A 14,190-nucleotide genomic window follows, 5' to 3' on the forward strand; every position below is an offset into this window, starting at 1 on the left:
TAGTTTTAACAATAATTTTGGAATAACAATTGTAAGAATTCTGTTTAATATGCATTACATTTGCTAAATAAGCCCTGTGCTCTGAAATTAATAAATTTTCAAATACTATCCTCATTTTATAATCATAGTTTAATAATTTGCATGAGAATTTGTTTATTATATAATGCTACATTTAATAATAATGTGTAATTGAGTTTTTTTTAATTATAATTTTTATCACATAAAATTTTAAATTTATATAGAACTCAAAGCACTTCTCGCCAAAATTACATAGAAAAAGTAAAGAAAATGCAATTGTCTTTTGCCATTATAAAGAGGTTATAAACCCTTTATAACACCAAAAGACAGTTGTTTTTTTCTAAATTTATGCACTGAATCACAAGAAGTTCCTTGTATAACAGTAATAACAATGTTTAATTTTCAAATTACAAGTAATTTTGGATTAAAATCATATATTGTCTTTTAATTTTTAAACTTAAAATATCTTCAATGATATCAATTTCCAGATATATATTATAAAATTAATATATTAAAATATTTTTGAGAGTTATACACAGTTTCATGCACATGATAAATAATTTAAGAACAAGAAATGCTTGAAAAATCATCACTGTTACTTAAGAACGAATGCATTTGCTTGAGAAGATAAAATACTTTTACTTATGCATAAGTGAAAGTATATCCTTCCAAATGAATACATTCATTTTTATTCTAGTAGCAGTTGGTAATTTGTCCTTATTTAGGAGTTAAATTATTTAATTAAATAATAATTTAAGTGCTTAAATGAATTTTAAATGTAATCAGTTAATTGCAACAATCATCAACATTGTTTGGCATCATTTGAGTAACGCAAAGTGTCCTTATGCGAGGTGACGAAATATTTTATGGTTCAATTATTTATTAAACCTACTTAATTATATTTTTCTTATTAATTAATGTTAATATTATTAATTAAATGTTAATTAATAAGAAAGATGAGCAGTTCTATTAAATGTTAACTCTCAAATAATTTTACAAATGGCTACTCTTGTACTTTTTTTTTGTAAACTTTCATTCCCCTTGTATAAATAAATTATTTTGTAATAATTAATTTACATAGCGATAAGGACCATTTAACGTAATTATGAACGGAGACTAAATTACTTTTTAAAGTAGGAATTTCTTCGCTTGAGAGTTATAAAATACGAGCAGTGGCAAACGTAGATGTACGAGTACTTACACACACGTACAATTAGCAAAGCGCTTCTCGACTCTCATAGAGCACAACTTTTAAAGTTGGTTTCTTAATGCGAAGACACTAAACCCTCAATTACACGAAACATTTAATGCAGAAGACTATATTTAATGCTTCGATTACAAAACTCAAAAATCACAGTGCTAACTCATGTATCTGGTAGTCATTCCTTAGAGATTTCTGCAGAATTGTTAAAAATAATAATAATAATAATAATATTCCTGATCCTGTGCCAAGATATTTTCACATTCCATATCAATACCCTGTATCATTAATTGCTTTTTATTTGAATATTTATAAGCAAAATGGTGCTAGTAAGAGTATAGTTTACAAGAACACAGTCTGGTTTTTGTGTGACGAGTAAAAAACGTAAATTAAAAAAATGCTGTTTAAACTTGCACGTACCATTTCATCCGGACCGATATAAATGTAATATAGGTGATCGAGACTGTTAACTTGGTCTGTCGCAGTTATGCACAATGTTAAATTCTTGTACATTTCTATTATGATACGATATGGTGCTTTTATGCAATGTTTGTTGTGTATATACATATATATATATATATATATATATATTTTGTCCTGAGTAGCTTCTGCTGTAATGAAACTAGCAGAATATTTGATTTTTTTTTTTTTTATTAATTAGAAAAATAAATTTAAAATTGAATGTCTAATAAAATTTTGAAAAGTAATTACTGAGTATAATGTTTACTTTGGAATTAATCAAATATTGATGTGTGCATAAAGGGTGGCCCAAATGTCTTAGCTTGGTAGGCCTGTAAATATTTAAGGCTCAATCTGCACATTGCAGTTACAATTCTATAGTTAAAGGCCTCACGTTTTTATGTAGAGGTGAAGGGCCTGTTATATGTTATAGCTTAGGGCTTGTAAATACAGATAAATACAGATTGTAAATTAAGTTGGGAACATATTTTTCTTTTATAAAATTAATGAAAAAGTGAAGAAAAAAAATTGATTAAGTATTTGAATAAGGAACAATTTAACTTTATAACAGTTAACTGACTTTTGGACTACCCTTTTTACATTAATATTTTCTCATGGAAGATGTAAAATTCTCAATTCAGTTTAAAGCAGTGTCGATTATGTATACATTCTGACACACTTACAAAGATATACTACATCATTTAATCTTTTTATTTTTTAAATTAAACTGTTCATTCGCAAGCATGCTGATAAGTGTTTTATTGGCTTGCTAAAAGTTCAACTGAAACATAAACTGCTTTAATGGGGTCAAAATGGTAAAAAGCAACTCAATTTCTCCAGGCTCTTCACTATTTTCACTTTTGACCTTTGACATTTTGCCTGTACTACAGATATTTCTTTTTGAACTTCTTCCCTCATTGGGTAAGAGATAAAACAGAGAAGTCTGAAAGTTTTGCATTTTGACTTGGATGAAGTAGTTTTTGGGTGCGTTGCCTGGTAAAGTGGCTTTAATGCAGCCAATGACAGCCCATTTCATTTGGAACAGATATGCAAGCCAACAACATAGCCCATTTTAAATGAAACAGGCCAAACCATTAGCTTGCTCATCTAGCAGCATTAAAGCCAATTCATCGGGCAATGTTCTTTACCCTTTCTAGAGATTGATGCAAGCAGAACTGAAGCATAATTAAGTACACTCAACAGAGACTAATCTCTTGCATTTTAATTATAATTACTACTCTACTTGATACCATTTTATGTCAGGAAACATTAATTATTGATAAATACATTTTAATTACATAAACACTTCATAATTTTTAATATAAAATGAAACATTTTAAAGCTGCTGGAAGTTTTGCATATTAACTTATTTATTTATGTTTGTTTAATTGTTTTAAGTATTATAAAAATATCTAATTCTTAATTATGTTTAAATCTATCTCATTATGTAATAAGATGAATTTAATAATAATTAAGAATTAATTATTTAAATGACATAAAATTTATACTTTATACTTGGACAGAAATTTAGCAATTTGTTTCACTTGTTCAGTTATAGTTGAATAATAATTAATTTCTGTCTAAGGATAAAGTGTAATTCAAATTGGAGTTAGCAAAGCAAAATTTTAATAAATAATTGTATTAAAATTTAAAATAAACTTTATAAAACTCCTCAGAGTGGGCTGTTCTGAGGAGTTTTTTTCCTCTATCCTCAGAACAGCCCTTACTCTGACCTCAGGACAGAGTAAGAGCTATTCACTTAGGCAAGTGTTTAATTAGAATAAAAGGTCTTTTTGGTGAACAATCCTAAGAGTAAAGAGAGGTCTGTTCACATAGATGAGGGTGTAGTAGGGGAAAAAAGTGATCACATGACATAGATGCTGTGCATATCAATGCGGTTATAAACAAGTTTGAAGGAGAGCTTACTTTGAAATAATGGAAGAGTGAAAATATTATTTAGGAAGGTTAACAACGGTACAATTAAAGGAGAAATTAAAAAAGTATAATGCCAAGTTAGCTGGTTGTAAAGACGATTTAATAGAAAGGTAAGTTAAAATAATCTACATCTACATTTTTATCGTTAATTATTACATTTAAACATTTATAATTTCAAGTCCTTATGACTATTACATGATAAGGTTGATGAAATTTTTAAGGGTAAAATTTCACAAAATGCATATTTTTCGTTAATGAAAGCAGATCTAAAGATCAGTAAAATTGTCATTGATTCTTTTCACTTTTATCTAAACCAATGCGTAAGGTGAAAACTTTAAAATGAATTATTTTTCTCCCTGGAATATGGTCATGTACTGAGCCTAATATATTATAACCAATTTATACCAGTACCTGAATAGGTTATTACTATAATTTAGAAGAACAATCGACACAAACAAAACTATTTCCTATGAAGTTCTAAGACAATATAAGGGATACAGTATATAAATCCTTTACCAAGAGAATACCTCGTATAATTTTTGTATGTAAAATAAATATAATTAAAATGCCTTTTTATTGGTCACAAGTCTTCTAATTTGTTTCAATAGTTTAATGTAATAACACTAATTTCTTCACCAATAAACTTCTTTTATGCTTCTGATACAAAACTTGTTAGACCACCCAGTGGTCAACCTACAACTGCTTTTAATGTGTTGTCATTTTTATATTATGACCACCTAGCCTGCTGTGTAACAGGATTTTTTGGTTTGCTTATTTTGAATTCTAGAGAATCAATAATAACTCTAGTATTTGGAAATTTCATTTTAAAATCACTAGGCATGACTAGGTGTGTCAACAAGAGATATCTCACTTCATATATCTAATTCTCTCCATTGTAACTACATATTAAATTGATCCAAAGTGATAAAAAAATTTCTTACTGTTAGGATTTATCACACCTAGATATTAACATGTAAGCCTTCTTCACATCTCCAGGTGTGTTAACCTGTCCCTGCATTTCTGGCTTTCTAGCCAGAAATGCGGTGTTAATGTTGAGCGTAACGTAAAGAATATTGTGTAACGTTACTTAACCTTAGAGTTAACTGCCGGCAACACTGATTTTCTCAAGCGTGTTACGAACGGTTTGCGAAAAAGTTCTGGTTTCTTTTTATATTTTTCAACTAATCCCACCCCGTAACGCCGTCGCACGAATCCATCCCCACAGAATGACGTAACGCGTTTCCCTTAATTCTACCGAGGAACAATATAGCCTACAGTACGGGGTTTCGAGCGTTACGTTATTTTATTAATTACGTTCGATTCGTACGACGAAGTGACGTAAACGGTACACTGTTCGATATGGAACACCTCATAAACAAATTAATTATTGTGTTACCCGAGGGTTGAGGCCCTAGCATTACGTAACATTTTTGTAAACACCCCATCCCCTTGTGGCCCATCGTAACGATTACCTACCCACCCACGTATCTGCGTTACATAATCCCTTATAAAACAGAATATGAACACCAAAAGGTTGCATCAAAGTGGGCCTAAAAAATGTTCGTTAAAATTATTTATTCATCAAGTTCATTTCTTGCGAATTAAGGCCTTAACTTGTCAAATCTTATTATTTAAAAAAATACAATACAGTTCTTAATGCCGTGTTTTGTAGTATATTAATGGGGCCTTGGAAAGGAAAGTAGCCTGGACCGGATTTACGAGTGGATATTCTTGGTGCGTGCCCAGGGCTTCCACAAAAGAAAAAATAAAGCAAGGAATGATTCAAGAAACGAAATACATTCAGGGCCGTCGTCAGAAGAAGGGAGCTTTTTCTCGGGCCTGGACAAAACTTAGAGGCCCGCGTAGTAGTTCCTACCCTCGTAACAATTACTGTTATTTTAATAACAAAAAATAAAAATGAAGGAAAGGGCCCACCAGTGGCCGACTATTGGTGAAACCACCAAACACTAATAGTTGGTCGCGGGTTTGCACCTCGCTGTCCACATGAGTTTTCCTACGTAACACCTAAAAAAAGGGCCAGTTATCCATAAAAAGTTTTTCCGGGAGCATCACCTACGTGTATATAAACAATGGATAAAAGGCCCCGTACAATCTCTCGACGTCCCTGGTTACATTTTTACGAATTTAGAATAGAGTTTGCACGGGTGTTAGTCGCTGTAGGGCCTTCATTTCTCTATTTAGGTGCCCCAAGTAATTTAATCCATCCCTGCACAGAATAATGCTGACTTATATGGTGTTTAAACTACTTTTATAATTATTCTCATCGATTTTGGGAGCGTGTGTTACATCTACACTCTTCCTACAGAACGGATGACATCGATATCTTGTCACTGCACACTTGACATTCCCTTTTACTGAGTGAAACAATGCTCGTCCTTAACACAAAGTATTATGAATGCAAAGTATTATGAAGCACCCATTGTGGATACTCATAATCACTTCTTACCTTCAATTGAATTCTACAATGGAGGAAGGTAATTAATTTAATTTTTTAAATGTATTCAATACTTTAAAATTCAATTTTAATTACGTATTTAAATATAGAAACAATAAATTTTCGAGAAGCAATAATTTCTGTCGTACTTAAAAACGGATGGAAGAACATTATGATTATAAATGGCCTGGAAAACGGTATTTATAGATTTAATTTAATTTATTTTGGTAATTAATTAATTAAGTTTATATTATAATTGTTATTTAGTTGTATTGTTTGTGCTGTTATTACGTATTCCGTGCACATTCCTTGCCACTTTAACCTGAAAATACGGAAATTATCCCTGTTTAAACTGACAAAACGTCACGGAAACTAGTCACGAAACTTCTAGGAAACGAAAATCGAATAAGAAATAAAGGAAACAATACTTTTAAGACAATAAAACGGCCAATTATTTTCGATTATTTCACGTGATAATGATTCGATAGAAATTAAATAAGCAGTCATGTGAATAAACAAGTCGGATTTAATAACGAGTAAAGTCGTCATTAAATCCGACCCTACTGGAGATACGACACACGACACCCTTTATCTCTTCACCCTCTCGACCTTTAACCACCAAAAATTAATAGAATCAATCTTGCTAATAAACAAACCTTCCTGCAAAATTTCAGAAATTTTCGACAAAAGGCGCAGGAGTTATTAAGCTTCAACAGGATGAACAAAATCGTGCCCTCCCACACTAACATCCATACATACAGAAAAAAACCCGGATTTTTTGCATTTCTCGATGTTTCAAGGGAACATTTTTTGGACTCGGGGGGACCCTCCGAGTCCAAAAAATGGAAAAATCTTAGGAGTCATTTATTAACTCATCGCCATATTTTCCCTCTGTTCTATATAACAGAGCGAAACATTGATAGGAAATTGTTGCTATGTAGTAAATTTGTATAGATATTAAAGGATGCCCATTAATTACGTGTACAGTTTTTGATTCGGTTTTGACTCCCTTTCTCTCTGTTGTGTACAATGTACTTTTGGAAAACTCCCTCTAATTACGCGTACAATGTGAACGTGTAACACCTCCCTCCCTGTTCAACGTACACTCAGCAAATCCTCCTTCAATTACGTGTGCAATAGTTCGTATGACCCCCGACATTAAAGAGATGTTTACAGAACTTTAATACGACTGCTTATGTCACCGATACCACAAAAAAACCCCACAAGTTCGAACCTTTCCCCTTTTAAATAGTACACGTAATTAACAGGCGGCTCCTTAACCCAATCTTATTATTTGTTAATAACTTGATTTAGATTTGTAAGGAGCGGCTCTTGACCCAGTTGCAAATAACAAAAGAAAGGAGCAATCATCCCTCACACGGATACAATTTTAATGATAATAATTATCCTACACAATCACAATATTGACATATTGCATTATCAATCCCGAATCAACACGAGCAGGTGGCCATTTTCTCATTCCAAGTTCAAAAAAATTGATCTGAAGAATTAAAATGTTGGGGCCGCAGCTTGCATTATCGATTTATATTATTATAATTTTTTTAAATTACAGTTTTACGGATTAAAATACGTATATTTTACAGTTACCGACTCGCTGGTATCTTCTTTATTCAATGTTGGATTAAGTACAACAGTAATAAATGCGGATCGAGTCCAACAATATGGCCATTTCCCGAGCAGGAAGAAACTTATTCGAGATTTTAATGGATATTTACTAGTAACAAAAACGGAAAAAAGTCTGGAAATTATCACCCGACAACTTAAAGTGGTGTTTTAATTTATAAACTGTATTATTTTTTAATTAGTTAATGATTAATTAATTAAATCTTTAATTTTATATAGAAAAGGCGAGTCATCAACGCTCGAAGAAAATGGTTCCTTGCTGCATTGTTTACTACGGGCAAACCCAATTTGGAGTTAAAAGAGGGCGATAATGTACTCTTTTTAAGGAAGAAATTGGCCGAATACGAGGAAAATAAGCTTCTTTGTCCGAATCAAGTAGAATTTTCTAATATATTAAATTCTAAATTAAATTTTATACTCTAAATAATTTACAGTTACTATCAAGGTGTAACTTGTAACTAGTGTCTTGCTTAACTGCTATCTACAGGGATGGATTTAAACTTATTGTGGCCCTAATCTATAACATATAGCAAGCCCTTCTGTCCACCAAATAATAGTACACGTAAAAATGTGAGGCCCTGAGTTATAGAGTAATAATGGAGGTCCCAAGCTGCATCTCATTTAGATTATGTGAACCTGTCCTCGACCATAACTAATAGCTACAGGAATGGATTTAGATTTATTGCGGCCCTAATCTATAACATATAGCAAGCCCTTCCTGTCCATCAAATAATGACAGACGTAAAAAAGGCTAGGCCTTAAGCTGTAAAGTAATAACGCGAGACCCTAAAATGCAGTTTGTTTAGCTTATGTGAATCTGCCCTCGACCAGCTTTAACTACCAGCTACAGAGATGGATTTAGATTTGTGGCCCTAATCTATAACACATAACAGGCCCTTCCTCTCTTCCTCTCCACCAAACAATGACACGCGTAAAAAGGTGAGGCCCTAAACTGCAGCTAACTTTAACTATTATTAAGGTATAACTTCTCAATAGAATAAGAAATTTTGTGTGATAACTTATCTATTTTCTAGATAAATGAAACTGGAGGAATCGAAGAGATTTATACTCTATATTCATTATATTCTACTGGAGGTGGAGACATTTTCTTTTGTAAAATTGGATATTGGAATCAAAAATTACACCTTTTTCACGACAATAGCATTTATTATCCTCACTTCAAGAATTTTAGAAATAGAACTTTAAATATAACTTCTCTCGGGGTAAGTCGAGTTAATTTCGCAAAAATAGTTTAAGGCCTTGAGAATCCGGGATCGCATCCCGTGCGATCGAAAAATATCTCGACAATTTGGACCCCGTTCCTCGCCATCTGTCTGACCTCATTATGGGCCTGGTCGAATGAGTATGGAAAGAAAGGTTTATTTAGTGGCCACGGAAAACAAAAAGGGTCCCAAAAAAAGAAGTAAATATTCTTAAAAATGAAACTGAATTGTAATACATATCCATTCATATATAGACGCCCAAAATACAATTTTCTGCATTTGTGGGCGTCGTTTTTTTAACTCTATCCTGTGGACACTAAGAAGGCCTGTTTAGCAAATCCGTTATGGGTTCCGTCCAGGCCCACAATGGTTCGGGACCAAACATATCCGAACAGACCTAACTTCAAAAATCCCCGTTCGGATTCGATCCCGGATCCTCCAGAGTGGCAAGCTGCCGCCATAACCGCACGGCCATCAGGCCATGGCTGTTGTTTGCTTATTGAACATTAAAACATTTATTAATGTCATAAACTTTTTGAAACAGATAACAAAATCAATATAAAGCGTTACTTTATTTAAATTTAAAGAAAAAAAATATGAAAATATATCGGCATAACTCGTATTTTCAGCGTTATCCGGTTCGAGAGGAACCAACCGGAAACGATCCGAGATGGAAAGGTTGCATGTTCGAAGCAGTAAACATCTTGGCAGATCATTATAATTTCAGGTGAATAAGTGGAAATTTGCTAATACAGTATATCAAAAATAATAATAATATCTCTACAAGTTTCAACATGTTACAGTTACATTGTTTACGATCCACCGGATAAAATGTACGCGCTTCCAATAAACGGAAGCAAAGCGGATTGGAAAGGATTAATTGGAGAATTAACAACTCAGGTAATTGAGTTATCGATTATTTTATTTAAATCGTCATTAAAATAAACCAAAAAAATTTTAATTTTAGAGAGCAGATATGGCTGTTGCTGATCTTTCTTGGAGTCCCGATAGGGCAGCGGCTGTCGATTTCACTCATAAACTCTTCGACGAAACTTTAACTTTCATTTACAGGGCACCGAATTTCTTGACCCGAGCTTGGATTTTATTCGAACCCTACAGCAAACAGGTTAATTTAGGGATATAACGTAAAAAATTGCATGTTGTCTTCCATATTTTACCATCAATTTTTGTTTCAGATGTGGATGGCTTTGGGTCTTACTGCAATATTAATTTCGCTCACTCTGTTTTTCATAACTTGTCTGGATGTTTGTTTACTTCAAAATACAAAAGTGGAGGTGTTAAACCTATTATATTGGGCAATCGAAGCTACTTTTCGGATAATGGTTACTCAAGGTTAGAAATTAATCGTGAATAAGTTTAATTTTTAAGATTCTTATTTGTTACAGAGGGGCCTAAAAACCTATCTAACAAATTTAACTATTACAACTGAACGATGAGGTATACAAATATTTCCCAAATATTTAAAATAGCGTTTGAAACTATTTATGACGTGTTCTATGTGTTTGCCCACGACTTCAGTGTGATGCCCAAAGTTTGGCATCATACTGAAGAACGGCTCTGAAAATAGTTAAAATTTCATGCTCGCTAGATGGCTCAAAATCTTTCATAGTCTTTGGATTGGTTTCGTACAATCTGCCCTCGACAGATCTTCAAGAAGCCTAAAGGATTAGGTCTACTTGTATGGAATATAGAGACCAGAGTGCAATAAAACCATTGCATACCGGTTCGCACCCGATCCGACTGACCACGTGAAATTTTCCGGGTATTCTTCATGTGTATAACGCTTAAATAAGGGCCAGTTTCCAAATAAAGTCTCCCGGGAGTCATCGCCCTTTAGCAGATTGCCCATGATCGATGTGTTGCGTTGTTGTGCCTGTACCAAAACCATCCTAAACTACACTAAACCTTTTCAGGTTTGGTTTATTTTAGGATGGTTTCTTCATATTTTTAGGCATATTCTTCATGATTTCTTCTTATTCTTGATAATGATAATTGACTAAGATTTGATACCCCTAATTCACAATTGTAATAAAGTATTAAGCTGATAGATACGTTTCGGGCTAGCCCATATAGACCTATAAGTTAACTTATCCAACTTATCATTGTATTTTAGGTAGCGACACTCTTCCTATTATGATAACTGGAAGAATTATCGTTGGCACGTGGTTATTGAGCATGGTAATTTTTGTAGCAATTTACAGTGGCAATTTGACTTACAGTTTGTCATTTCATAAAACCGACAAACCCGTGGATAATCTGAAAGAGATGGTCTCTAAGTATTCTTCAGCAAAGTTGGCTGTGAGATACGGTTCGCTTCCGCACAGTTATTTTATGGTTCGTGTCCTTTATAAATTAAAATGGCGGATTTTATGTAATGTAAACACTAATTAACTGTTTAATTCAGGAAGACAATTGGATTTATAAAGACGTGTGGAAGAATAACATGGAACAAAATGTCGTGCCGGGCGACATCTTAGACCAAGAAATAATGAATCTCGTGCGAAATTCTAGTTACGTGTGGATCTCCGAGAGGACAATATTACAATACGAAATGATAGAAGCATCCGTCAATCATACCTTTTGCGAATTTTACGTGTCCAAAGCTAATATCTTGCACACAGATTGGGCTATAGCATTGCAGAAAGACAGCCCATTTTTGCAGCAATTCAATAAAAAGTACTTTTTATCAAATTTCAATTTGAAACGGAATAAATTATTTAAATATATGTTATATTTTCGTAAATCTTTACAGAATTAAATGGATGAGATACAGCGGGTTGGTGAAGAAATGGAAGAAACACTATTGGACCAAGAAAAGGCAGGGATGCGTATCGACCGATGGAATTAATCGTCAAGAACTAGTTCCTGTAACTCTAGATGACACTGAAGCTGTATTCTTCTTGTTGGCAGGAGGTTTTCTTCTCAGTTTTGTTGTATTCTTATCAGAAATTATTGTTTTTCGCATCTCTAAATTTCAATCACTCCCGTTAGAAAAACTAAACACAATAAAAAGACAATTAACAAAACAATAAAAATGAACAATGTCAATCTGCAAACTGTAAGAAATAAAATGGATTCAATTTAATTTAATACAGAAAAATTAATTATTACAGTCATAATATCCGCTTCTAGATAGCGGCCATTTTTTCAATATTTTTTTAGAATAAAAATGCATACAAATTAACCTTCGAAAAACTTATTTCTTATGTTTTCGTCAGTGTCCGTTGTTTAGAGGTTTGATTGTATTTTATTTTTTTCTAGGCTAATGTATTAAATGTAATTTAATTATATGAGTATACTATAATTATTATAATGTTTACATCATTATTTATATGCCTAAAAGTATTTCCTAATTAATAAAACTAGACCTAACACACGAGTTTATATTATAAATATTATGATAAAAATAAATAATGAGCATTTCAATACACTTTACATGATTTAAAGAATAGAAACCACTATATACGTAGTTTATTTAATGGACTTAAACGCATTTTCTGAAGAATCCGAGAGATAAACTCCAGGAGTTTTTCGTGGGCGGTGTGTCGCGGAAATGTAGGGAGGGACCCGTCCCTCATCACTCGACCACCCAGTCGTGGGCCTGACCGAATTCATAATGGGCTTGTTTAAAGAGGCCCTCTTAGTGCCCACAGAGCAAAAAGAGTTTTAAAAAAAATGGTGATGCACCTTGACTTATACTCCGTTTAGACAAGGTTTCACATATGTCTAGATGGAAGATAACCACAATGAAATTATCTATATATATAAAAATGAATGTATGTGTGTCTGTGTGTGTGTGTGTGTGTCCTTCATGCATTACCACACCGTTTATCCGATTGCCGTGAAACTTTGGGAAGTTGTTTAATATNCCGGGGCGGAGGAAAATTTCGGCCCTCCTTATTTAGGTATTTCAATTTAAAAGATCAAAATTCAGTTTTGTCACAGAACAAGCAATGAAAAATTTGGTGGTATTGCAGCGACCTCTTTAAAATAGTTCTATTGGATATTAGTGGTGTATATAAATGCGAATGAATCGTGCAAGAAAAAAAAGAAGTTCGCCGGGGAGCCGATTCTCGGACTGTCCGAACGATAGTACTATCGTAGGCGCGATGCAAGTATGAATTTAGGATGTTTCAAATTTTTACAAGATATTATTATTATTTATTGTGAAATTTTGCCGCCCCCTAAAAAGTGCCGCTCGGGGCGGGCCGCCCCTGCCGCCCCCACTACGGTACGCCACTGATTTGGACATAAGAATCTTAAATATACAAACATAATAAAGTTGGATAATCTTTAGTTAAATAGTTTATCAATCAATTGAAATTTTTCTGTGTTTTAATTGTGAACTAAATAAATAACTTGAACAGAAATATTTTTTTGACAAGATAGATTATATTTTCTAAAACTTTTAGTAGTATTCTAAAACATAATCAGGTTGGGATGATTTTTTTTCAGAAATCTTGTAATATTTAGTTAAGAGTAAGGATGAAAAAATGTTGTTCTTAAGAATTCATTAAGTTTATTATTTTTGTCATCATAATCATCATCATCACATCTCTCTCTGTCATTCTTAAAATTTGATGATAATATTTTTCAAGTAGAAAATAATTTAGTCACAAGCATAGTTTCAAAACTATGCTTATAAATACAGAGCAGTGACAAAAACCTTACTGTATGGAAATGAATAGTGCAACTATTGTGTATCTTATGTCAGGATACACTAAGTTGTGATCTGAACTAAACATAATAGTACCACTATCCAGCTTCATGTTAAAAAGTGACCATTCCAATTCCCCAATGGAAGTGGGCAATACTGTCAATTGTTGGTTGTCGAAAATAATTTATAGAATATTAGCATTTATTGCATTTTAAAATATCATATTGTATCTTGGAACAGGTTTTCAAAATACAGCATTTACATTTATTTTATACTAGCTTACCCGTTGCGCATTGCTGCGATCTCAGAAGAAACGAAATTCAAGCAAACTTGTTATAATAAAATTCAATTTACATTTTATCATTTTTATTGAAACTTATTATTATTATATTATTATTATTATTCATTTTCATCGGGAAAACANAAACATCTAAGATTATACATATATAATACAATTCAATATTTACTTAACATCTTACGTGTAAATACACGAAGCTTATACATTAGTTATTTAATTAGATTAGTGAATTTATAATTTAAATTTTCTTAATTAATTTCTGCCACCAGAGGGATCACG

At 32.6% G+C, this 14,190-nt stretch overlaps 1 protein-coding gene across 2 annotated transcripts; it reads left to right on the forward strand.

Annotated features, from left to right (window-relative positions):
• Window positions 1–3,282: 3,282 nt before the first annotated feature.
• On the forward strand, window positions 3,283–12,211 carry LOC111623358 (glutamate receptor ionotropic, delta-2-like). Of its 2 annotated transcripts, none has more exons than XM_023365906.1 (12): window positions 3,283–6,108; window positions 6,179–6,265; window positions 7,673–7,857; window positions 7,932–8,087; window positions 8,747–8,935; window positions 9,565–9,662; window positions 9,739–9,835; window positions 9,903–10,061; window positions 10,132–10,288; window positions 11,070–11,290; window positions 11,361–11,632; window positions 11,709–12,211. In XM_023365906.1, exons 1-12 carry the CDS (start codon window positions 6,030–6,032, stop codon window positions 11,986–11,988), a joined length of 1,980 nt encoding a protein of 659 aa, XP_023221674.1. In that variant the 5' UTR covers window positions 3,283–6,029; the 3' UTR covers window positions 11,989–12,211. The 2 variants fall into 2 exon arrangements, with proteins under 2 accessions (XP_023221674.1, XP_023221675.1); XM_023365907.1 differs by having other exon boundaries at window positions 3,286–6,108; window positions 7,673–7,854.
• Window positions 12,212–14,190: the final 1,979 nt, after the last annotated feature.

Source organism: Centruroides sculpturatus, unplaced genomic scaffold, assembly GCF_000671375.1.
Source record: "Centruroides sculpturatus isolate CEXI.00-Female unplaced genomic scaffold, Cexi_2.0 scaffold220, whole genome shotgun sequence".
NCBI classification, from domain to species: Eukaryota; Metazoa; Arthropoda; class Arachnida; order Scorpiones; family Buthidae; genus Centruroides; species Centruroides sculpturatus.